This window comes from Penicillium canariense (assembly GCF_028826845.1).
Source record: "Penicillium canariense strain IBT 26290 chromosome Unknown utg000003l_segment0_segment0, whole genome shotgun sequence".
NCBI lineage: Eukaryota > Fungi > Ascomycota > Eurotiomycetes > Eurotiales > Aspergillaceae > Penicillium > Penicillium canariense.
The window spans coordinates 826,242-850,933 of NW_026622730.1; the positions used below are offsets into that span (position 1 = coordinate 826,242).

Here is a 24,692-nt window from a genome sequence, read left to right on the forward strand (position 1 = left end):
CGCGTCCATGAATATGAACCTCGCTTACATGGTCGAAAAACTCCAGCTTCCATGTAAGCCTCCCAAACGATTAAGTGAAGCTACGCCATAAAATCATGCAATATGTGACCGTAAGCCACCTTTCTTTCCAGTGCAGCTTAATCACAGAGATATCCCCCTTCCTCCCCTTCCTTCCTCCCTGTGTAAGTTATGTAAGCGGTAAACAATGCCTGTATGCAGTCTGTACCAGGGATGCTGGGCTATTTGCTGATTGAGTGGCAGGACAGCAATGCCCGCGGATTGTGCTGGGCCCTCGTGCAGTGTGCTGGTTCTGTGCCTCTGGAGACCTTGGGCAGGTCGCGATATACCTCGCGGCAGATTTTCGGACTGTACTGTACATATGCAAGACAGCGCTCACTCCGTAATATCGCCAGTCGGTTTGTACAAAATTGATGTAACATACTACGAGACAGTTAGAGAGGAATGGGTTAAGATAGATGCGTGGGAGAAGATATTCGTACCTTGCGCTTGTATCTGGTCGTGACACTCGTAGCCAGAACACCATTCTTGATGCTGCTCGTAGCGAGATGATTCAGAACAGTATGGTTGGGGTAATTCAGCACACTGCTGTCATCTTTTGTCGGAGTGTTGCTGTTGAGAATTGACTTGCCCAGGAACAGCGGCAGACTAGGAGGGGTAGGCATGTCACCAATGACATTCGCCGCCTGTAGATACGCAGGGCTATCCTCTTCCTTGTCCAGATCCGCGAGGAATTGGGGAATGGCCCTGCCGAAGTCACCAGGAGGAACTTCCTCCTCGACTTCTTCCTTCTTTGGAGGGTCGACCGTCGCATCGTCTGACTGCCCTTCCTTGGAACTATCTGGTAGAACCTGCGGAGGGTGAATACCTGGCGGGATACTGTCATGTCCATCATCCGCGCTAATTTCAATATAGTTCACCAAGTGGTTGGTGAAATCGACAGCAGTAGGTAGAGTATCCGAAGCTCGCATCTCACCATCAACGATGAATTTCAGATGGTGTGTACCAGGGCGCAAATTGAGCGTCGTCGACATGACGCCGCCCTCATTGTCACTATCGCATAATTAGCCGATCTGCTCTGGAAGAGACGAAAACAGCATAATGACCACCAAAAGAGTCACATACCTTCTGTACAGCTTGAATTTCTTCTCCCAATTGACAAAGGTACCCGTCACATAGACCTTCTGACCCGGCCCGGACCACTCAATAATAGTAGGCACGGCCTTCCCAACTCCGCTGTTAGCGTATGGCTGAAAAAGCTCATCCACAATCTCTTCCCCATCCAGGGTTGCACTACTGAGATTAGTTGCTTCCGGGTCCATCGCCTCATCCAGGCGCTGGTCCGCTGGGAGCGATTGGATATGTGAATCCTCGGGTCCGCTGATGGGCGAGCCAGGCGTGGTCGTGGCATCGCCAATAGGCAATGGCATACGCGGTGGTCGTTGCAGATGTTGTGACGCGCTATAGTACGAGTTAAGCGGCGGGCCCGAAGGTGCCACAGAATCGCGCGCCGCGGCAGGTCGCGAGATGGGAACCTGCACCGGGTTCGAGTGGTCTGGCGGCAGGACATCCCTGCTCTGCACATAATCGGTTTTCCTTCCATCAACCTTCTCGGATCTGCTTGCGGCTTTGGTCGAAGAATCAGCTGGATTTCGCGATTGAAGTCGTTGTTGCACCGAGCCTTGGTAAGCGGCCGATTGCCCGGCGGCTGTCTCCCTGGTGGCGGATGGGTCCGCCGCGGTGGCCTTGTGAGTCGGGATCGCATTCAAGGAAGTGCGACGCACAACCTTGCGCTCGTTTGCGGCATGGGGAATATGGCCTGCCGGCACGTCACCGGCTGGGCCTTTGGAAGGGTTGTTGCCCATTGAAGGCGGGGTAGCGGTGGGAGGGAGGAGAGGCAGGTGGTAGGGCGTTGAAGGAGCGAGGATCGGCCGAGGAGGAAATTAAAATGAAGATCAATCAGACAGACCGCATGAAGGCGTCGTAGAGAGCGGCGTGGGGAGATAGCTACCAACACTCGAGAAGTAGAGGGTCGAGGCGATGACGCCGGAGCATCCCATTGGGCTAGGGCTTAGGGCAGCGAGCGGTGATAACTCGGCTTCCCCGGATTCTGCCCCCTTTCCAAGGACGGAGCTTCCGAGCGCGGTCCCAACTGTCGAGGATCCGATCCATATTCTTTGGATATGGATGAGCACGCCGCCGTCAATGGCCTGTTGTCCATTCCGCTGTCCGTTGTCAGTGCACTCTTTGGCATAGTGACCGTGTTGTTCTCTTACACGTGGTCTGTCCTTTATTTGCTTGCCTCCCCACTAGTCTACCTTGGCCATGGCCTTCTCGCCCTGGTTCTATTTCCGGTGCAGGTTTTGTTGAAATTTGAAGTATGTGTTCATATCGCGGGTCAAAAACCCATATAGATATATGCATCCATGGCCTTGGATCATCATACTCACTCAATAACAGGCGTTTCTTACATTCGTGGCTGGCGCTGTCTTCACTGGAGTCACAGTGGGCCTATGTTTATATTTCGCCGGTGATTCCCTCACACAACTTCTCCGGCTGCAACCATCGAGTGCACCATCTTTTCCAACTGATTTGGTCGACCCCAAAGATCCACCGTTTGACTGGGAGTCGAGAATGTTCATGTCATCAACGATCCTAGAGGAGGAAGAGAACAGTCAGGACTCCACTCCAGGTGACTAATCGAGCACTGCTAAATGGAAATTATCCTATCTTCGATAATCAGAATATGCACCATATTACCATTGTACGTAGGTAAGACGTGGAGACATCTAGTGTGGAAATTGAAGATACTGCCACTGAGGTAGGAGGCAAAACCCTAGCGGCCTGGATCGATCGATCGATATAAGCAACTGTGTAGCGCGGGGATAGCAAAAGTGATCTAGTCTCAAGACCTCTCGATATCTCAAACGGAGCGAAAGGAGCGTACGTTTACTTTTGATACACCATCAACCTACAGTAGCTTCAGTAATAGAAGAGCCTTTGATAGCCGAAAAGCTGGAAACGCTCCATTGAGTAATCGCTTCTAATGGTCGCACCCCCGCGGTCAGCCACACTCTCCCCCAAAATTGTACTCTTCTTCAACTGGTCCTTCTCCCCAAACAGAACACCCCCCCCCCCAATTAAGCACTCTCCCGAATTTAATATTCTCTCTAGATGCCAACTCCGGGCTGTCCTCAGGAATTTAGTTTTCTACATGGCGAATGGATCCCTAGTTAGGGAAATCTAATGCATTCTTGACCTCGACGACTGGAAATCCAAGATCCTTAATTTTTCGAACCGTGTTCAGTTGACTTGAGGTATCCCTTCCGCCAATGTACGCCGAACAAGCTACTGTACCCTCCGCTGAAACACACTCTCCGCCTTTTTCCTCTTTCCTCGGGCACGATACAGGGCCTCGAGATCATTGGCAACGGCGAGGGTGGACCTGTGTTTTGGCCCCAGCACTCTATCTCTTCCGTCGAACGTCTGCTCAAACGCCTCCTCCGCCCGACCCAGCTTGCCTTGAAAGCGAAATAAGACCCCGCGATCAAAAAGAGTGTTGAGTGTCGAGACATGGTCCAGTCCTAGCACTTTCAATCTCCCATTTAGAGCCTGCTCGAACTTCGCCTCCGCCAGGGGGAGCCTGCCCTGAGTACGATATATAATCCCAAGGTCATTGATGCTGGCGAGGGTCGACCTATGCTCTCGTCCTAGCACTTTCTCTCTCCCCGCCAGCGCTCGTGTGAAGAGCTGCTCCGCCTTCCTCAGTCTGCCCTGGCCACGATACAGGATCCCGAGGTTATTGATACTAGTAAGTGTTGACTCATCTTCTGGCCCTAGCACTTTTTCCCTCCCATCTAGCGCCCGTGTCAGCAACTGCTCCGCCATATGAAAGTTGCCTTGGGCGCGGTATATACACCCGAGATAGTGAACAGCTGTCAGGGTCGACGGATGGTCCGGCCCTAGAGCGTGCTCAACCCCAGCGAGCACCTGTCTCTGCATCTGCTCCGCTTTCCCAAGATGATGCTGGTGTCGGAGTAAGAGTGCGATGCGTGTGATCTGATCAAGCCGATCAGACGGAGCATCAGAAAGTACATCGGCTTGGAGAAAACGCGGTTCCGCTAGCCGCAGTGCATGACGGGCAACACTCGCGAAAGAGGCATTTCCAAGCGATTCATTATCAACGCCCGCGATCCAGGTATGCACACATTCAACAGCATACCAGTAATATTTCAGGTCGATTTCTTTGTTCAGTGCTGCCAAGGTCCAGTCGTGTATGTAGTTATACATGCACCATGATCCTGACGTCTCATCGACTTCGATATAGTAGTATTGGGCCAAGGTGGACATCACTCTGCGGAAGGTAAAGTCACTCGCAACCACTCTACGAAGCCATTTCGGGGAATCATCTGTAAGCCCACCAAGGAAAAGTTCGTGCGGAAGCGTCTGGTTGGCAAAGTAGGCCAGTGTTTTGAGTAATTCGGCAGCGTCTGGGTCTTCAGCTTTGAGATCGGCGTATGATAGATCCCAGGTCGCGGAAGGTGTACGCTCACGATATTCCCGGAGTGGGGCGGAGTGGAAAGGATCAATATCCCCACACGCTTCGTACTCTTGCAAATAGCGCTCGAAACTCAAGCCTGTCAGCTGGATGTAGGTTCCAGCTATAGCCAAAGCTAGAGGGAAACCATCCAGACGTTCGCTGAGGCGCTTCGCAAAAGAGTCTAGTGGCGATGGTAAGGTCGTGGCTTGTTTCAATATATTTATATGTACCATACCTGACTGCACATTTTCTCTTTTTGACCTGGTTTGCAAAATAGCCAGGCTATCTGCAGTACTCCGGAGAGGCTTGATACGCAGAGTATTCCCGGCAAGAGCTAGTCGTCGGGTGGTCACGATGACAGTCCCATGGGATGCGGATGGGAAATATTCGCTGATCTCCAGGTCGGGATCATCATAGCCATCGAATAACAAAAGCCATCGAGTATTTCTTGAATCATATAGCCACTGATGTACATGTCCAACGATATTACTGCTTTTCAAGACTGCGGGATCCTGTCCGGAGAAGATAAGAGAGGCAATCGACTGAAAACTGGCTTGTAGTGCAGCCTCCGACGATGCATTTACCCAAAACACCGAGCCGTACGATCCGCGATAAGCTTCCGCGTAGGCAATAGAAAGCTGGGTCTTACCGACACCGCCCATGCCGACGAGGAAGAGGCGCTGTTGTGTCTGAGGAGTCTGCAGAGGCTGCAAAATGCGAGAAATGTGCTGGAGCTCGGAGTCGCGGCCGATAAAGAGTTCCGGGGCGATATGAGGTGCTTGGCCGAGATGGGTGCCGACGGGTCCGAGAAAGCCGTATCCCTGCGTCGTGGCGGCGTTGACATTCTGGGTTCCGACATGGTTGACAATCAGCTGGACGTCTTCGGTTATTGCGCCCATGAGTTCCTCGACCTTGTCACCTTTGCCCAGTCTGCGGAGGACCTTTGAATATCGTTTCTCCCATCTGTCACATTCTTCGGGTATAACCTTCTCAAAGATGATTTTTAAATTTGATGCCTTTGCATAACAGCTATCAACGGTCTTCTCCAAGGCTTCATAAACGTCTTCGGGTAGTGCATTCTTGCTTGATTCTAGGTGGATTTGGCATGTTGTGAGGGTATGGAGAAGGACCGGGAGGCGGCGTCGAATAGCCTCGAATGTTGTAGTTAACTTGGCGTCGCGCTTAGCACTGTCGTAGAGCTTGATTGAGGCATCGAGAATGGAGATCACGGCAGATATTCCACCGATCACATCCAAACCGGTGGACATATTTAGAATTCATACACCGAGGCACTTGTCGTAGTAAGATCTCCAGACCTGAAAAGGGGATACCACACGTTCGAGCGGATGCAAAAGAAAAGGGATGGAGATTGAGTCCGTGGAGCTTTCCCAGTTAGGTTTCTGTGTGTTAAAAATATTTGTACACGTGTCAGTAATCACTTTCATTGGCAATTATCTTGCAGATCTGCCTACTTCGCTTTTCATTAGCCCCGCAAAAGCCCATCATTCAAGAGGCAGTGCTGCCTATTAATACACCGAAAGGTTATTATTGGGGGCGGAAAACAAGAGACTTTGGGCAGTTTCACTAGTTTTGAACTTGGGTATTATCATAGAGATAAAAACCCCAATTCTATCAGGTTTGCGGAGAGTGCCTCTGTGATATTGTGATATTGTTAGTTGGAAGTTGAGAGAACCATGGAAGTTGAGCGAACCAAGAAGCTTGTTGAACGCCATGCGGGGTAGTCAGGGTAGCTGTTCAAGTGGGATACTCCACTCGTATTACTCAATTAGCTACTAACCAGTTTTAGTGGGCTTCTTGGCGCACTACAATACACACTCTCTATATCCATTGGTCTGCACGTTACTAGGCGTTACCCTTCTTTCTGCGTTCGACATTCACTGTAGCGTAAGGACCTTTCCATAGTTACCGGGAAGGGCAATCAATTATTTCGTTCTGATTTCTAACAAAAGCGGCAGCAGCTCAGATTGGAAAGCCCCGAAAATCCGCTACGTAGAGTAGCCTAGGTAGTCAGTTCCAACCCTTCCGTAATGTTCCCAAAGGTTGCAAAGTACAAATCCGAAAAATAATTAGTCCGACCTGTCCACGGTCGCAGAGAAGCAGCCTTGGGCGCGGCACCCTGTGCACGCGTAATGTAATTCGAGGCAAGATCGAGTAATGGACGTAGCTCCAATTTTGATGGGTCTCTCAGACTGGGGCAGGCTACAGAGTAGCCCTTGGTTTCCATGAGGCTGAGAAGCCGGCAGATGGAGGACATGCTCGCATCAGCGCCCAATGTCCAAGCAGCGTTGGTATACCCAAGAAGAAGGGCCGCATTGGGCACATCTTGCAACATGATGCCGTTCCAGATATGTTTCTCTGAGATGTCGAGCTTCTCGCCATTCACTATAATGGGAATTCCACCAGCGAACTGCAGCTTCAGACCAGTCGCTGTGACAATGGTGTCGGCGGACAATCTTTTGCCTGATTTCAGTAGAATTCCATCAGACTCGACTGTTTCGATGTAATCTGTTTCGATCTGTGCTTTTCCAGAGCGTAGGGCAGCGAAAAAGTCGCCATTCGGACAGGCACAGAGCCTTTGCTCCCATGGCTTGTAGCGTGGTTTGAAGTGCGGGCTCAATGGAACTCCCGGGGGGAGCTGCGGAACGATCCGTTTTTCCAGAAAAGCTCTCGCGGCATTGGGATATGTTCTGCAGAAAAGGAACATCAGACGGCCCAAAACAAGACGCTTGAATCGATTGACGTAGTAATTCACCGAGCTTGGTAGGATGCGGCTCAGCCAACCCCCAGAGGAAAGATTAGTGACCGACGCAAGGTATGTTGGACTTCGCTGTAGCATTGTCACACGATCGGCCTTTTCGGCAAGTTTTGGTACAAGAGTTACAGCAGTGGCACCACTACCAATGACAACAATATTTTTGTCTGCATAATCAAATGTCTCTGGCCAGAACTGCGGGTGAATAACATCTCCTTTGAAGTTTTGTATGCCGGGGATCGTCGTAGCTAGCGGCTTGTCATAGTCGTAGTACCCAGTTCCAAATATAATGAACTTCGAAGAGAATTGATATTGGAAGTCTTCATTTTGAACGTTGGCAGTCCAGCGTTGTTGATCCCATTCGACAGAGAGCACGCGGTGTTTGAGAAGGACATGGGGGGCAATGTTATGTGCCGTCATAGCATCTTGAAGATATGCACGAATATCCTTTCCCTCTCCAATGGGATTCGATCTGTTCCAAGGATACCACGAAAAGCCGAAGGTGTAAAGGTCAGAGTCTGATCTTATCCCTGGATAGCGAAAAAGGTCCCATGTGCCTCCAATGCTGTCTCGTGCTTCTAATATGGCGTATTGGTACTGCGGAAATGCCTTCTGCAACCGATATGCAGTGTTGATTCCGGATATACCGGCACCGATGATCAAGACATCGAATGCTGTTGGTTCACTGGTAGCAGAAGCAGTGCTCATCCCGAACAGTTCGTATGTTGATCGACTAGATAGGGCTTACTTCGGATAGCGAGTTGTGGACGGGAGAGTGGAGAAGAATCACAGTTGCGGGTAGCAATCGCTAGCTTGGTGGCTTCCTATGGTGCTCTTCTGGAAAGCGGGCTATGTAGAGCGAAGGCGAAGTGTAACTCACAAGGGGCCAGGCACCAATGCACCAAGCAGGCACGCTTACATAAGCAAGCATTCCAGTTCAAGTCTCTTGACAGAGGTTTTTTCTTTGTATTTTGGCTTCTTCGGACATCCGAACCCCTCAAATGTGATTGAGATCATTGGTTGTTGCCTCGGCTACTAGCTCGTCATCTTGTTGGATACCCGACGAAAGCATGGTAGAAGAGGCGCATATTGGCGGTGGATTATACCTAAATGGGCACTAATCCCCTGCACAGACCCAGGGTTGCGGAGGAGTGAGCCTTCCATGTAAGATAGTGATAGTGATGAAAGCCGAGGTGCGCAACTCCCCGGAAACGAAAAGCGGGGGAATGGTCATCCAGTTGGTAGGTAGCTTTTAATTGCGGTCGCCCGATGCCTTTCAATGTTGTGCGATTCGCTCCTCCTCGCCCATATACTCCAACGTTGCCGCCTGATTCAAAGTCCATCCTTCCTCTTCATTTTAAAGCACTACGCATTCTTATCTCAGTGCTCAGGAAGATCATCCGTATTTTCGCCAAAAATCAATACACGGCCATTTGTGATCAGAACTATCTTCAAAGCCTGGCTAATACAAAATGTCTTTGAGCAAAATTGTGTCCGGGGCATCTCAGATTTTTGACAAGCTGCCGCAGGGAGCGCAGCGACTTGTTGTGTCTCCATATTTAAGGAAGGGGCTCGCAATTCTGGTAGCTTGGAAAGTTTTGAAGGCCGTCAACAGCTACATTTCTCAATGTTCTCAGAATAACTGGGTGCGAATCGGTCCGTGGGATCCCACCAAGGAGCTAGCGGTTCTTACTGGCGGTAGTAGCGGCATTGGAAAACAGATTCTGGAAGACTTGGCGAAGGTGAATGTCAAAGTCATTATACTGGACATACAAGAGCCAACATTTGAACTACGTATGTCTCTACGCCAGTTCTAGAACGCACCGACTGACCATGAAATGAAGCCCCGAATACATACTTCTACCATGCCGACATTACGTCTCTTTCTGTCGTGAAGGCAGTTGCAAATGAAATCAGAAAGGAACATGGAAATCCCACGATTCTGATCAACAACGCCGGCGTCGGATTTGGGAAGACACTTCTCGATTCATCCGAAGCAAACATCCGCCTCACGTTGGATGTCAACACTACTTCCCACTTCTGGACCGTGAAGGAATTCCTTCCTGCCATGATCCAGAAAGACCATGGCCATATCATTACGCTGGCAAGTGTGGCAAGTTTCATTACTGTTGGGGAGTTAACGCCCTATTGCTGTTCAAAGGCAGCTGCGCTTGCTTTCCACGAGGGTCTCACACAGGAAATCAGGCATTGGTACAAATCGCAGAGAATCCGAACAAGGTTAGTATCCAGATCTCAAAGTGTTGCCGGAAATGCGTAACTAACAGCGATGTTAAAGTATCATCCATCCTTTCTGGGTGCGCACTCCTTTGATTGATAATCTTTTGAAGGAAGGGAACGTCAAGACCCCGATGATGAGTCCGAAGGATGTGTCATCTGCGGTAGTCAAGCAGATTGTGTCCCAGAATGGCGGTCAAGTCATTCTCCCAAGCTCTCAAAGCTCTGTGTCGCTTCTGCGGAGTTTACCAAGCTGGTTGCAGGATCGGATGAGAAACGAAACCTCCCTGCAAATTGTGAGACTTCGTCAACTGGCGAAGGAACGTGGCGAAGAGAAATAAGCCATTGCTCTTGACCCACTTGTTTCTTTATTTCGTTTGATAGCGTAATTTCTAGGTTTGTCAGTGATTCAAATGGATGGATCTCAAAGCCCGTGGAAAAAGCGGCTTCATATTGCATATTATGTACCGGTAAAAAGCCCCAAATCTCCCCACCCGAAAGTTCTCCGGATCCACCACGGATATCTCTGCGTATCCACAAAAGTCGATGCGGGGTAACTAAAGAGCCCCGTCAATTCTTGACTCAAATAGGAAATAACTCTCCGACCGCTCCCTTAGCTAATCCGTTCGCTATGTCTGCGAGGCGATCGCTACCCCTGTCTTTTGTTTCCAGCACTCGTCAGCTGAATGATGATTTAACAGCAAACAGCACGGAGCAAGGGATTTTGAAATGGACTAGGAGGGTGTTCAACGGCCAAATTACGTTACGAAGTCCAGTGCAGGCATCCCAACCAGCCCGGCTTGTTCCTCGCGGATAGTGTGCCATGCTAGGGCACTGTCTTGACGCTTTGTTGATCTCGCCCAATAGAAGCCAGAAGAACGCTCCGACATGAAATATGCCGATATCTCGATCGTGCGACCACTGTTACGTGCAGAAGAAGAAATGTCAAAGAAACAAAAGTCAGGCCAAATGTATTCGATGTGCCCGCCTTGCTCTTGATTGCTCGACAGCCCGACATTCCCGCCCACCTGGACGCCCGGCGCGATCCAAGCTCCTTGGTCCTGCAGCAGAAATTCAAGTTTGGGCTTCGGAGAAGGGAATTCCTGGTTCGAAAAATGCCGAATCACAGACTGCTTCTCCGCCGCTTTCGCAAAGCGCTTCTACCGATGCAGCTTCCGAACAAGACCTCTTAGCAACTGATGATCTCAGCTGCTCCATAGGCCATGATGCGCAATCAAAGCTACATGACGTTCTTCAGGAGCTCGGACAGAACCAGCAAAAGGGTACCCCGGCACCAGAACCCACAGATGAGGAGTTTTATACATTAAATGACATCTTCATGATTGGCCCAACCTTTGCCAAGGACTTCCGCCGGGCTCTAAATTATTCTTATTCCAAATCCCCTCATCTCTTGAGAGACATGTTTTCTGCAATGATCAAATACATGATGAACAGCACCAAGCTGAATCCCACCACACCCGTCCATGCGGAGATTGCCGGGGTTGCAGATCTGCTACGGACATTACAAGCAACGGAGATTGCCAATACCCATGATGCCTTGGCTGTACTTGTGCTAGGCCAGAGTTTGGCCGCATTGGATACCTTCATCGTTTCTACAGGGTCAATGCTGATCTTACGCCATTCATTGTATCTGGTTAAACCGTGGTATCCACAGCTCGCCCAGGTGGATTTCTTGGACCCCGTGACCATGACCCCACTCTTTTGGGAGCTGCTCGAGTGTTTGATCAAACGGGAAATACCGATAATTCGACCACGAATTCATCGCCCCGCTGTTGTCGATCGGTTAGTCGGGTTATGCGTCACCTTGATGCCAATACTCTACGATCTGTGTGAAGTGAGCCATGAACTGAAGGTTCAATCTCAGCCAGAAATGCATAAATTGGATATCATCAAGCAACAAGTTTTGTCATGGACACCTTATGAAGCATTCCTACATGGCTCGAACTTCACCGATTCCGAGATCATGTTACTGCGAGCTCAAGCGGCCATCTACCGATCCGCTACTCTGCTCCTCATACACCGCCTCAAGTATCAGCTGTCCTGCCAGGATGGTATTGCCGTGTCATATGCGAACGATATACTGGCGGAGAGAGACAAAATTCTTCTATGCGGCGGACCCAATACGAAGCTACAGTTCGGCTGTTTCCCGTTGTTCTTGGCGCTGCTCGAGATTCCCTTGCGGCCAGAAAACTTGTGGAAGAGTGCAACAAAACTATCTTACTGCCCACCTTGTGCTGAACAGTTTTTTTCATTCCATAAATACTTCTGGCAACAAAGATGGGATGGCTACAAGGGGTCTTTATTCGATCTTATTGATAGTGGACCAATGTTCATAGCCGTGCCTTAAAGATCATAATAACGCTTAAAACACCTCGTTATAACTTGGCTGCATTCATCAGTGTCCCCCTGCGCCGCAAGCACTAAATAATAAGTCAACTGCACAGACTGGGAGTAAGGCTAATTTCGATTCTTCACCATGGATTTCCCACACCTGCAATATTAGCATTTTTGCATTGCTACACTCCATATAGGAAAGCTTGTATAGGATCACGAGTTTGTAATACATAAAGTCCAGATTCTCCGTGGAACAGAAGGAAGTGATGCCAACATATCCACGTCCAAGTATCGAACAGTTTGGATCGCTTCGGTCTCCAAGCCTTGGGCATGTAAGGCCCTAGCAGATACTTCTAGCCTGTTCTTTGTCAGCTTTGCAGCCCGAGGTCGCTGCCATTCTAAAGCCCTTCTCGTTCCGACTACAGTTTCGCCAGAGCTATGAGCATGTTTATGAACCCCTTTCGCATAGTGAGAGTTATTCTAACATGCTAGTCATCAAGAAGGCCTTCTTACACTGGTTCTATTTCAAGTATTGGAAGAAGGGGCAGATAAATTGGGTCTGGTACAGTAGTGTTCGAAATCAGTTATACATACCTCCACACTCTTGCGACTCCTCTCCCGGAAACAAATCTGGCGTACACGAGTCCTGATTGGATATGGTCGTTCAACCTTGGCTGCCAGACCGCTTTCCAGGATAGGGTCAGTGCTTTACGATATGGTCGGTGATAAAAAAGAGAGTGCTAGTGGCCATTTTCGACAGGCAGGTTTGACGGTTGAAAACATTTAAGAAATTTGCTAGGTCTCGGTTGGGGCAAGTTCTCACGGACACTCCCGAAATACTGACGAATGATTCCGTGAACCCTATCGTGAACCTTCCAGTAATATCAGTTAGGCAATGTTTCGCTATGCATTGCTGCCCGATTTCTCCCACACCACTGTCAATAATTAACTACCATTCCATCTTATTTCAGCAAGATCCTGAGGCTGTTTTGGCCTAGGTTGTGCCCTTGATATTTCACACAGTGCTCCCGTAGGTAAAATAATTAGCCGACAAAGAGGACGAACTCGGCTTGTCTCCTGGAATGAGCTAGTATTTAGCGCCCACGGAGTCACCTGAAGGTGAGGCTGAGGATAAGCCACTCTCGTGAGGGGGCTCGGAACCTTCCTTCTTCACAACACTTCCAAAGTTGTGCAGCGCTGTGTTGAAAATGGCCTCTGTATCATTCGGCGAAGCAAACTCAGGGAACCAGGTGGGAATCAACAACGGCACTATAAATCTTCCGGGTGAGTTCCCAATACCCTGAAAGTGAGACAAGCTCGTATGACTAACAGTGCCTTCCCTAGAGCCATCGGAGCCCCGCCCCGAGCCTTTATCGACCGTGCCCTTCTCGCATGATCCAGACTTTGTCAGTCGAGGTGCACTCCTTGACCAGATCCACGAAAAAGCCTCGATCCCAGGCTCTAGGATAGCTCTTATCGGTCTCGGTGGTGTTGGGTAAGCGTAACGTGGCTAAGGGTAGTTCGCATAATGCTAACTTTGCAAGGAAAACCCGACTTGCCATCGAATACTGCTACCGGGTCCGACAGCAATCGACTAATACCTGGGTCTTCTGGGTTCATGCGAGCAATGCGGCGCGCTGCGAGGAAAGTCTCCGCAACCTTGCCAACCGTGCCAAGATTCCCGGGCGCGAAGACCGCAACACTAATATATTTCAACTCTTCGGGAACTGGTTGCAAGACGGAAAGATTGGGGAGTGGATTCTTGTCCTGGATAATGTCGACGATGATGAGCTCCTTCGCAAACCGTTAGCGACCCGTGCGGAGGCAGAAGCAAACGCCCAGTACTCGACGCAGCCACCGCTGAGGTACCTTCTCGAGGGCTCGAACGGCTCTATTATCATCACCAGTCGGAATAAAAGAGTAGCATCGGAGATTGCTGGCCATGAGAGGAATCTGGTGGATGTGCAACCAATGGATATGGCCGAGGCGCTAGCTCTACTGCAGAACAAGCTGGATTCAGGTACAGAGAGAGCCGACTTGTCTCAGCTAGTGAAGGAACTTGAGTTTATGCCTCTCGCAATTATACAAGCGGCTAGCTATATCGCCCACCACTCGCCCCGTTGCTCGGTATCGCAATACCTAGAGAAGCTTCGACAGAGTGATCGTCAAGCTACGAAGCTTCTAAATCACGAGGGACTTCACACGCACCGAGACTGGGAGGCAAAGAACTCTATTGTATTGACATGGCAAATATCCTTCGACCATATCCGACGAATACGGCAGTCTGCGGCTGATTTACTGTCTCTCATGAGCTTTTTCGACAGACAGGGGATCCCAGAGAATCTTCTACGGATTCATGGTGTGGAAAAGAACCATGAAACTCTAGATGCTTCTAGGGAAGTTACGGATAGCTCTAGTGACGAGGATACGGATACTTCGTCCGAATGCGACCTAGAAGACGATTTTGAGAGCGACATTACTACTCTCAGAGACTATTCCTTCATTGCTATTAGTGAAGATAGCATGGTATTCACGATGCATCGGCTAGTGCAGCTCACAGTACGTATATGGTTGAAGACCTATGGCCAGGACGAGAAGTGGAAGGAAAGATTTATTAACAATCTAAATGCTGAATTTCCGACTGGTGAATATGAAAATTGGGAGAGATGCCGACCACTCTTTCCGCATGTCAGATCAGCGGTGACGCATCGACCGAAATCGCAAGACTCTCTACAAAATTCGGCTGCATTACTTTACAAGGGGGCATGGTATGCGCTCAAACATGGCAATATCCCGGATTCGCGGGAAATGGCATTGGTATCGAGAAAGCAGAGAGTCAAGGCTTTAGGCGCGGAAGATGAAAGAACACTTGATAGTACTACGATATTAGCAGATGTATATAGGCTTGAGGGCCGGTGGGAAGAGGCGGAGCAGCTCGGGGTGCAGGTTATAGAGACTCGCAAGACGAAGCTCGGCGCCGATCATCCTGATACGCTTACGAGTATGGCCAATCTGGCGTCGACATTCTGGAACCAGGGCCGATGGGAAGAGGCGGAGCAGCTCGGGGTGCAGGTCATGGAGACTCTTAAGACGAAGCTCGGCGCCGACCATCCTGATACGCTTACGAGTATGGCCAATCTGGCGTCGACGTTCTCGAACCAGGGCCGATGGGAAGAGGCGGAGCAGCTCGGGGTGCAGGTCATGGAGACTCTTAAGACGAAGCTCGGCGCCGACCATCCTGATACGCTTACGAGTATGGCCAATCTGGCGTCGACATTCTGGAACCAGGGCCGATGGGAAGAGGCGGAGCAGCTCGGGGTGCAGGTCATGGAGACTCTTAAGACGAAGCTCGGCGCCGACCATCCTGATACGCTTACGAGTATGGCCAATCTGGCGTCGACGTTCTCGAACCAGGGCCGGTGGGAAGAGGCGGAGCAGCTCGGGGTGCAGGTCATGGAGACTCTTAAGACGAAGCTCGGCGCCGACCATCCTGATACGCTCATGAGTATGGCCAATCTAGCAGTCACTTGGAAATCTTTAGGCCGCGATACCGACGCTATTGATTTGCTCACAGCTTGCGTAGAGAAGCAGCAACGAACCATAGGTTCCACGCATCCTGCCACTGTGGCGAATTCCGACGCTCTCCTGGAGTGGTCAACTGAGGCACTGGATATTAACATGTAACCCATTGAAAAATGTACCTCGGTGATCTCTGTCCACGGACTAGTCCGATCCGTAGTTGCATGATTCCGATTATTTTCCCGTGCGTACATATAATGTAAAGCTCTTGTACTTGAATGACTGTTTTATAATGACCCTGTTCCTGGATTCTGCGCGACAGTTGTCTGAACGTTTTATCTATGACGGACCTAGACAGGTTCATCATCGCCTTTGGCGATAACGGTGAGAAACAGGTTCTCTGTGTAAAATGTGGAAGCCAATCTTGAACATTGCTGTACTGTAGTTCCTCTACTTGCCGACACTCAATCCAAGTCCGTCGATGGACAGACACCTCATTGATGTGCGGAATATGAGGCAGACAAATTTGAGCCCGTTGGCTCTTCACTGGCGTTAAGTGCCATGAGGGTAATACGGAAACCTAGCTATGCATGAGCAATACTCAATCCAATCAAAACATCGATAGAAATAATAAACGCCAAACCGCAGTGTGGAGGTATAATTGATACCGAACACTACTGTACAAGTATACACAAATCCTCATTTGATGCCACATATAATTATTACCATCGATTTTGTTCAGATCGCCACCTTTTCAACTTAACTTGGAAGCCTGCACCGCACTACTCCATACTTTTCTCTTATCAGCATCTACAGGTGGTAGTCATGGTTACAGAGCGTTATACCCCTTTGATGCCATGACTTATTCCACGTATCAAATGAATAGACATATAAAAGGCAGCAATAGCATTCTACGATAACGAGTCTATGGTGACAGTTTACCCTCCCCGAAAGAATCAGGCCGCCATTCCCTTTAGTCCCGTAGTCCAACATCCATCTAGTCCAGCGTGCAGACAGAAGCGGTATCATCAGGAACTTCCTGCTTCTTCACCTCCCTAGTGTTGTTTCGAATAGGAAGCCGATGCTTTCCTTTGACCATAGCCCCGCTTCCAATCGCCGGAGTGCGAGTGTCCTGCGGGCGAGTGTCAGGATTGCGAGTGTTAGGAGTGCGAGTGTCAGGTGTGCGAGTGATTTGGCGTGAACTACTCTGGTTGGAGCGGTTCCCCACTAGGCCGTAGAAGGTTCCTTCCCGATTCCAGATTCCCAAGCCCTCGGTGTTAGGAGTATCATAGGCACGTCGGTGATGTTTGCTTTTGCCATGGTGTGCATGTTGGTCATGGTGCGCATGATGCCCCTGGTGTGCATGGTGGCCCTGGTGCGCGTGGAAGCAGTCGACGTGGGGCCAGTAGTCCTTCTGCATGTTGAGGCCATGGTGGGCATGTTGGCCATGTGGGTTCTGTTCCTGATGAGCGTGTTGGTAGTTGGGGCTGTGCTGGCTCTGATGCGTGCTCTGGTCAATCTCATGGAGTGCAGCCTGTTCGTGGCAGTGGCAGAAGCCACATATGGCGCAGAAGCCACAGTTGGGGCAGCAGTCACACGTGGAAGACATACCTAGCTGGGATGGGAAGTAAAGGCCGATGATGTAGATATTTGGTGGTGGGTGAATAGACTGGTGAAATCGTTAGTAGGTTCAATAGTAGAAGATCAAGAGGTGGTAAGTTGATGATAAAAACAGGATCGAAGCGGAGGATGATGACTCGAAATATATAGTTGAGCTTGACATCCACGGAATAATACCTAAGCGTTGTTCTTCTCGGCCTTTTCTTGTCATACTCTCCTATTGATTATGTCTAGACAATGATTTCATCGAACAAAGTAATTCAAAGGGTGCTGGGGACGATTGTGGCCCATTATAGTAGCGGAGCTTTGAATGAAAGCAAAGAGTCTTATCCCAGCCCTATGTTAAGATATAGAATGTATCGAGTGGTTTCTTTCAAGGCATTCAGTCTAATTGCTCGTCTTTATTACTTTTGTAGTACTTGACTCGACTGTGTTCCTAGAATTCCTCGAGGCTGACGCAGGTACAATGGAACCTTTCTCATCGCCCTCAAGGCCCGAGCCCGAGGCTCCACTGTGGCTTGCTTTCTTGGACCTTTCTTGCATGTATTGGAGCAAAGCAAATATGGAAACCAAATACCTACCAGCATGGAGAATAACCCCAATTCTATGTCTACATTGAATACCACCGGTCCAATCATAGTGTTCACTATGCTCCATAGTCATGCAGTATATAAATCATGCCGAGATGTCGCAGTGGGTCTTCCCGTCATGGCCCGTGCAGCAAAGGGACCCTCCACGGGGCGTCCGGCGTTTCATGAAACTGTCATCGAGCGAACTGTCCCTTCTTTCATCCAACATTTCTTTCTCTGCGCAATCCCACAGAGGAAGCAAAACTCACCCTCCTCCATGACCGGGCTACACACTTGCAACAGTGAATTTGCAGCCAACTCCCGGTCGCAGATCCCAGCTGTCATACCGAACTAGCGCAGCCGATCCGCCGGTCTAGTTCTGGAGACGGTTGGGTACAGTAGCTGGCTCCAGATCGATCCCGCGGCGGCGCAGTCGCAGCTCTCGCCGCGATGGTCGTGCCGCGCTTCTGCCTGCGCGCGCGCACTCTGCTCACGGCGCTGGTCCTCGCATCGCTGTTGACCTGGTCCGTTTCGCGCTGGCGCTCTGCTGCTCCTCCCGCGCTCCCCCGTGGGAGCCCCGCGTCCCAAAATGTCTCTCCTGACCTCACAGACGCCCACAAAGAGTTCTGGAGGACATTTAACCGGTACCTGGAGAAAAGCGCGCCGGGCACCGCCCCCATTGTCGAATTTGAGAAAGCTCCGACGGAGCGATTCGACCCGAACGACGCCCGCCCACGCCCGGACTACCTGAGCGTGGAGGCTGAGGATGTCGAGGCGATTAAGAATGCGCATACAGAGTTCGTGGCTGCCATCACGGATGCGAGCTCCACGCCGGTCCTCCCCTACGTCCCCGGCACCAAGGGCGTCGTCTCCACGGCGGGCGGCGCATACCTACCCGTCCTGGTGATATCGCTGCGCATGCTCCGCCGGACGGGCTCGACGCTACCGATGGAAGTCTTCCTAGCCGACGAAGAGGAATATGAAGAGTACATCTGCGACGTGGTGCTGCCGGCGCTGGACGCGCGGTGCGTCGTGCTCTCGCGCATCCTTGCCGCTGCGCCGGCCGCCATCGAGAAGTACCAGTTGAAGCCGTTCGCAATGCTCTTCTCCTCGTTTGAGGAAATCCTCTTCCTAGACGCAGACGCTTTCCCGCTCGACAAGCCCGAAACCCTCTTCCGTGAAGACCCGTTCCGTGCAAAGGGCATGGTGACGTGGCCCGATTTCTGGGGGTCGACGGTGTCGTCGCTGTTCTACGAGATTGTCGGCACGCCCGCCCCGCCGCGCACCCTGCGTCAGTCCTCCGAATCTGGTGAGATCCTGCTGTCTAAGAAGACGCATGCGCGCACCCTCCTTCTCGCTACGTATTATAACTACTATGGCCCGTCGCATTATTACCCGCTCCTCTCGCAGGGCGCCGCCGGCGAGGGCGACAAGGAGACGTTCCTCGCCGCCGCAACCGCCATGCAAGAGCCCTTCTACCAGGTCAGCGAGCCGATCGTCGCGCTCGGCCACCGCAAAGATAAAGGCGGTGGATTTGCCGGTTCCGCGATGGCGCAGTTCAATCCTGTCCAGGACTATGCGTTGATTCAGGCGGGCAAGGCGCGCGTGCGCGGCGACGACGCACCGCCGCCGGACGTGTTCGTTATTCACGCCAATTTCCCCAAGTTTAATCCGGCCACGGTCTTTGAGAAGCACGAGGTTAATCCGACGTTTACGGATGACGGGGCGTACACGCGGGCGTGGACGATTCCGGAGGAGGTCGTGCGGAGATTTAGTGAGAGGGGGGATGTAGAGATGGCGTTTTGGAAGGAGGTTAAGTGGACAGCGTGCGAGCTGGAGGATAAGTTTGTGAGTTGGAAGGGGTACACTGGCATCTGTGAGCGGGTCTCGGATTATTGGCGGAATGTCTTTGAGAGGAAGCCGCTTCCTACGTGACATGGTATGTGGGTGGGCCGGCACACTGTTGCCGATGCTGTTGCTGATGCTGATGCTGTTGCTCTTGCTCTTGCTCTTGCTGTTGCTCTTGCTGCTAACAGGTCAAGCTTGCATTTGCAGCCCCTCGTGTGGATGGATAAGAGACCTCTCAGGCGGTCCCTTGAAACATCCACGTCTTTGGTGCCACGTGGGATGCCCCGTGCTTATAACGTACCTGCACTGGACACAAATGTCCCAAACGAAGGTTGTGGCGTTGAGATATAGTTCGTCAGTGGATCTATTCCCAGGGTTGATGGCATCTTCCAGCTGGGCTGGGTGACTAAACATATATTGATTGGATCTTTACAACATCCACCATTCCCTCAGGCGTGATCGTGATCTATTCTGTTTGTACTCAAAGGATCGCGAAAGCCCGTAGTCTCCAATGTATCATTATGCAACTTCCCTCTGCCTGTTGGCCTTTTGATAGTATCCAATGTGCTTTTGTTCACGTACCTATGTGGTTTCACATGTATCAATGGAACGTAGATAAGGCTTAACTGACTCAGTGGGACAGATTGGACACCCGTGATTCAGAATCTGCAAGTAGGGGACGGCAAGATGCGGTTAGGCCATATAGCCACGCATCAGCCTCAATCAGAGAACCTGGGGGCTAGCAAGAATATTGAGATATCTGTCCCGTTAACTGATTCACCTATATAGACAGGGATATATAGAGGTATACAGACACGACAAACTGATATTCTATCGTGACTTTTCCATGCAACTAGATGGCAGAAGATACAAAACCGCTGCCGACAAATCCCACCCGTCGCAACCGAATCAAGCATAAGCCATGCAGTTCCGGTCGATCATAACTGCGGACCCACCAACATAAACGTCAAGTTCCAGTAATTTCCATGAAACCGAGGAGATCCCACAACCAAAAGCAACAAAACCCAGCCCCAAGCAAAACCAGCCCGCCTACCTTGCCAAGGTCGCGTGAGAATTATAAAACTATTCGGAATCAATAAAGAAGATGGACCAGGCAGCAGGAAGAATAGCATAGCATAACAATAACCTTTTTGGTTGGGTAATAGGTAGGGAATAAGGTAACAGTAGCATAGGTAAGAGGTAATGGAGAATAGGGGTGTTTGCATAACATCGTCAGGAATCACAAAAACGCCTCCCAGAGGTTTGTTTCCGATAACAGTAACAGTAACAACCACGATCACAATAGACCAGGCGTAACCGGACAAGGCAGCGTCCAAAGCAGAGAGCCACCACAGGGGCAGAAACAGACAGTCACAAACGGGTCGAACGGGAAAGAAAGTAGAAGGAGAAAAGCCGAGGCAAGAAAACCGTATAGACAGACATCATGAGTACATCGTGTGGGAGGGCGGTCACGGGAAGGTCCAGAGTTTATCGATCCCTGTGAATGGATGGATGGAATGAACCCAGGCCCAAATCGAAATCCTCCATGGGGTTAACAGTTGATACTTGTGGAATGAAAACAAGGTTAATATAACCTTCACCACCACCACACTGGTAACCCCTGCGTTGTGCATCGCATTGAGTACCATGCCCAAGCCAAGCAAGTAATCCCATCCCGTCCACGCCCCTTCCCCTCCAAATCCAGAAAAGAGTCTATCGCCAGCAGAGCAAAGAACACCTCCCCAAACAACATAAGACGAGAAAGAAAAAAAAACCAAAAGGGTGAGGTGAGGTCACAAGCACACAAAAAGCCGTCCTACTCCCCGCGCTCCAAAGCAGAAACCAAACACAAAGGTAAATAAGAAAAAACGGAAGCCAAAAGCCCTATCCCAGGAAAAGTTGACGCTGACGCTGACAGTGACGGTAAACGCGGGGGAAAAAACCTCCATCCCATCAGACAGAAAGTACACAGACACACCGAAAAGAGACAAGAAAACAGTCCGGCCCCTTGAAACGCATATTCACAACGTGATCCAAGCCCAAGCCCAAGGCCAACACCAGGACCGACGGTGCATTTTCGTTCCAGGTAGAGAGGACTGACGGACATATCGCAATCAAGCATGTTCAAATTCACTTGAGGACTCGATGCATGCGTCACGTACATCAGATTTGCGGCTGGGCGGGTGCCGTCGTCGTCCACGTTGAGAGCGGCTGTGCGGCCGCATAGTGCGGGTGATTCACCGGTGTCGCGGCGCCAACATAGTACTGGTTGCGATCCGCGGTATAGTATGCCGGATGTACGGGATTTGACTCGCGGCGCGGTACAGTGGGATCCAGCGGGCCGAGGCCGCGGGCCTCGATCGGCGTGTTGGGATTGCTAGTGTCCAGATGGCTGGAAAGGCTGAAGCTGCCGCGCGAGTACGTGCCGGGTGTGGAGGGGTCCATGGGCGAGGTGGCGTCAGTCGCGACACTGCGCGACGAGATAGACGAGTTGCGGTAGGCGGAGGGGCTGTGGTCCGAGGTGGAGCGGTTGCGGTCGCTCAACGAGGACGGCATCGCGGTGTTCAAACCCGGGATACTGGATGACAGCGCGCTGTGGCTGAGGCTGTCCATGCTGCCTCCATAAGGCCCTGCGCGGAATGCGTGGTAGTCTTCGGGCTTGTGACCACCCATAGCGGCCGCGGCGGCCGCCGGGGAGGGGAGATACGGATTTGGCGCGGGCTGGCCGGGCATTGTGCCACCCATGGAGTAGCCTGCGAGAGGGCCCGGTTGTTGTGGGGCATGAGTGGCGGCGTAAGGGTTGGCGTGCATGTAATAGTCGGCGGAGGGATTGGGCATGCCGTAGGCGCCCGGGGGGGCCATCATCTGCTGGGGCCGATAGCCATAGAGGGCGGCGTGCGAGGGGTCGTGGGGGTTGTCCATGGCGGTGGTTTCAAGGTCGTCGATGGGGGCGCGGAAGCTTTGTTTCTGGGTGAGCTCGGCGCGTGGCCGGATGTAGCGCAATGATTCCACCATGGAGGGCGGATTGAGCACGCCGCGCATCACGTCCTCCACGCTATAGTACGACACCAGGTGGTGGGTGATACCCATGACGGTGACGCTCATGGTCTTCTTGACCAAGCCGGAATCCTTGAAGCCGTACGAGTCTACCAGCGACCCCACCAACGCCCGCTCCATCTCCGACTGGTGTGGTCGGTTGTCTCCAAACGGGCCTGGTGGCGATGTGGGGGAGTAACCGGAGCCGTTGCTGTCGTGTCGCGGATATGGCTCGCCGGGCCTGGTGGCGGGCACTGGCCGTCGATTAGCCTTCTTCATCGCGCGCTTCTTCTCCCCTGGCGGGAAGGGCTTCTCCAGTTCGCGATAGACTAGAAAGTTGCCGAGGATGCGACTTGGCGACCAGGTGACACCATCGGTCCAGCGCTTGATGCCTGATGAGTTTTCCTCGTAAATGAAGACGCTGCCACTGCGAACCAAGTGGCTCCTTTCGCGATCATGTGGCCGGCGTGGGACATGATGTAAAACACCGGTCAAGCAGGCCTCGAACAAGATGAGCGCATCCTGCGTGGTGGCCACATACCCTGTGAATGTGGGTTCCAGCACCGCCGCGGTCCCGTTCACCATGATGGGAAGGGGACGGGGGGGGGAGTGAGGTGGGGGGAAGTTGAGCGGTTGCGAGGATGAGAGAGGAAATAAAGTAGAGAGTGGTCGAAGATGAGGGGTTTGGTTGGGATTTTGGCTTGAGCGAAGGGGGAGGGGGAAGACGGGGAATGGTCGTTTTTTGAGGCAGATCAGGGTCGCAGTTGGTGGAGTAGGTGGTGAGTGGTGATTAGGTGAATCACGGGGGGGGCAGTGATGGTGCGCTGGTGTGGTCGTGCTCGTGCGGAGAGTCTGGGGGAAGGTGGCAGACCCTCGACTGATTCCTGTTCTCTCTCGTCCCAGGTACCCCGGATTATGAGAGGATCGCGATCACCAAGGGGGGGGTGGTTGGTTGGGAAAGGGTAAAAAAAAATAAGCTAAGAGATCGACCAGGGTATGGAGAAGGGCGAGGCGGATGGGTGGTTTTGAGTTAACCCCTCCGGCCTGGTCGAAATCCAGGGATCGCCGACTCAAGCACGGACCGTTAAGAGTCAGCGAGTCAACAGGTTGCACCGATCTCTGGGAGAGATGGGATCTACTGGGGCGCGGTTCCACGGATCCCTCGGTGCGGCAATTCCCAAGCTTTTTGAGGGGGGGGGGTTGTGGTGCGGATCCACCGGGGGTTGGCTGGTGGGCGTGGTTTGGGACGAGCCGTGTCGTGATGAAGCGCGCCAAGAGGGTTTCGGGCGTCGGGACCCTTTGGAGGAGAGGGGAAAGTCGGCACAGGTCGTCGGGGGGACGAGGATTAATGAAGAGTGGCGCTAAGGGAGTGAGTGTGAGGAAAAGGGAAGTAGTGCGAACAAGGTTGGAGCAAATCACGAGAGTAGAGAGGGAGCAGTCCGAGAGGGGAAGAATATCCACCAGGGACCGGGGCAATGATCGGGAGAGAGGAGGAAGAAAGAGTCGTCGGCAAAGGAGGAAGATGAAGAATCAGGGTCAGAGTAAGGTCGGTTCGCCGGCCGGAGAGGCGAGGCCAGTCGGTAGGTTATACCAGACTATACGCAGATGATGGAAATAGGAAGGCAGAGAAAATAGGGGCCGGGGGGGGGGGGGGGGGGGAGCAATAATACGGTCAGAAGTGGTCTGAGTGGTTGGTCACAGGAAGGGCCCAGAAGCCAGCAGGAGGTGCAGAAAGGAGACGATCGTCTGGTTGGTCACCGGCGGGTTGGTAGTAGAGGGGACGATGGAAATTGGAGAAGGGGTGTATCGGATGAGCAGGAACGCTGGGAGGATTGGTGGTTGGAAGTGCGCGAGGCACCGAGAGGCTAATGGTTAATGATCAATTGTTAATGTTAATCCTAAATGTTAAAAGATTAAACATTAAACGGACAGGGTCGGGGATTGATAGGATGCTAGCAGCGGAAGGTTAGGTGGACACCGCAGCTCGGAGGGTTCACTGCGGGGCGAACCAAGGCAGACTAAGGATAAGAATCGAAGAAATCCAGAGCATCAAGAGGAGTAGTCGGAAGACTGCAGGGAGAGCGTGGACCGAGTCCCAGCGGGGGAGAGCTGTACGCTGTGCGCTGTACGCTGCACCCTGGACGATCACGATATCAGACAGGCATGTTCTGCGGACTAC

The 24,692-nt window shown here is 51.7% G+C and overlaps 10 protein-coding genes across 10 annotated transcripts; 5 read left to right on the top strand and 5 right to left on the bottom strand.

The window, feature by feature from the left end:
- Window positions 1–393: 393 nt before the first annotated feature.
- Window positions 394–1,883, bottom strand: N7482_005151 (putative Snf1 kinase complex beta-subunit Gal83; the record flags this gene model as incomplete). The annotated part of the gene is made up of 3 exons (XM_056687276.1): window positions 394–441; window positions 501–1,071; window positions 1,144–1,883. The coding sequence occupies 3 exons, from the start codon at window positions 1,881–1,883 to the stop codon at window positions 394–396; spliced, it is 1,359 nt and encodes a 452-aa protein (XP_056542831.1).
- A 318-nt stretch (window positions 1,884–2,201) lies between these two features.
- N7482_005152 (uncharacterized protein) lies at window positions 2,202–2,718 on the top strand (the record flags this gene model as incomplete). Its single annotated transcript, XM_056687277.1, has 2 exons — window positions 2,202–2,396; window positions 2,479–2,718. 2 exons carry the CDS (start codon window positions 2,202–2,204, stop codon window positions 2,716–2,718), a joined length of 435 nt encoding a protein of 144 aa, XP_056542832.1.
- Window positions 2,719–3,366: 648 nt separating this feature from the next.
- N7482_005153 (TPR repeat protein) lies at window positions 3,367–5,826 on the bottom strand (the record flags this gene model as incomplete). The annotated part of the gene is made up of 1 exon (XM_056687278.1): window positions 3,367–5,826. One exon carries the CDS (start codon window positions 5,824–5,826, stop codon window positions 3,367–3,369), a length of 2,460 nt encoding a protein of 819 aa, XP_056542833.1.
- A 752-nt stretch (window positions 5,827–6,578) lies between these two features.
- Window positions 6,579–8,039, bottom strand: N7482_005154 (flavin-containing monooxygenase; the record flags this gene model as incomplete). Its single annotated transcript, XM_056687279.1, has 1 exon — window positions 6,579–8,039. One exon carries the CDS (start codon window positions 8,037–8,039, stop codon window positions 6,579–6,581), a length of 1,461 nt encoding a protein of 486 aa, XP_056542834.1.
- A 764-nt stretch (window positions 8,040–8,803) lies between these two features.
- N7482_005155 (SDR family oxidoreductase) lies at window positions 8,804–9,907 on the top strand (the record flags this gene model as incomplete). The annotated part of the gene is made up of 3 exons (XM_056687280.1): window positions 8,804–9,125; window positions 9,176–9,569; window positions 9,628–9,907. The coding sequence occupies 3 exons, from the start codon at window positions 8,804–8,806 to the stop codon at window positions 9,905–9,907; spliced, it is 996 nt and encodes a 331-aa protein (XP_056542835.1).
- A 554-nt stretch (window positions 9,908–10,461) lies between these two features.
- Window positions 10,462–11,934, top strand: N7482_005156 (Zn(II)2Cys6 transcription factor domain-containing protein; the record flags this gene model as incomplete). Its single annotated transcript, XM_056687281.1, has 1 exon — window positions 10,462–11,934. One exon carries the CDS (start codon window positions 10,462–10,464, stop codon window positions 11,932–11,934), a length of 1,473 nt encoding a protein of 490 aa, XP_056542836.1.
- Window positions 11,935–13,129: 1,195 nt separating this feature from the next.
- Window positions 13,130–15,605, top strand: N7482_005157 (uncharacterized protein; the record flags this gene model as incomplete). Its single annotated transcript, XM_056687282.1, has 3 exons — window positions 13,130–13,205; window positions 13,254–13,416; window positions 13,466–15,605. The coding sequence occupies 3 exons, from the start codon at window positions 13,130–13,132 to the stop codon at window positions 15,603–15,605; spliced, it is 2,379 nt and encodes a 792-aa protein (XP_056542837.1).
- An 832-nt stretch (window positions 15,606–16,437) lies between these two features.
- Window positions 16,438–17,603, bottom strand: N7482_005158 (uncharacterized protein; the record flags this gene model as incomplete). The annotated part of the gene is made up of 2 exons (XM_056687283.1): window positions 16,438–17,109; window positions 17,526–17,603. 2 exons carry the CDS (start codon window positions 17,601–17,603, stop codon window positions 16,438–16,440), a joined length of 750 nt encoding a protein of 249 aa, XP_056542838.1.
- Window positions 17,604–18,079: 476 nt separating this feature from the next.
- Window positions 18,080–19,564, top strand: N7482_005159 (alpha-mannosyltransferase; the record flags this gene model as incomplete). Its single annotated transcript, XM_056687284.1, has 1 exon — window positions 18,080–19,564. One exon carries the CDS (start codon window positions 18,080–18,082, stop codon window positions 19,562–19,564), a length of 1,485 nt encoding a protein of 494 aa, XP_056542839.1.
- A 2,076-nt stretch (window positions 19,565–21,640) lies between these two features.
- Window positions 21,641–23,098, bottom strand: N7482_005160 (camp independent regulatory protein; the record flags this gene model as incomplete). The annotated part of the gene is made up of 1 exon (XM_056687285.1): window positions 21,641–23,098. One exon carries the CDS (start codon window positions 23,096–23,098, stop codon window positions 21,641–21,643), a length of 1,458 nt encoding a protein of 485 aa, XP_056542840.1.
- Between the last annotated feature and the right edge of the window lie 1,594 nt (window positions 23,099–24,692).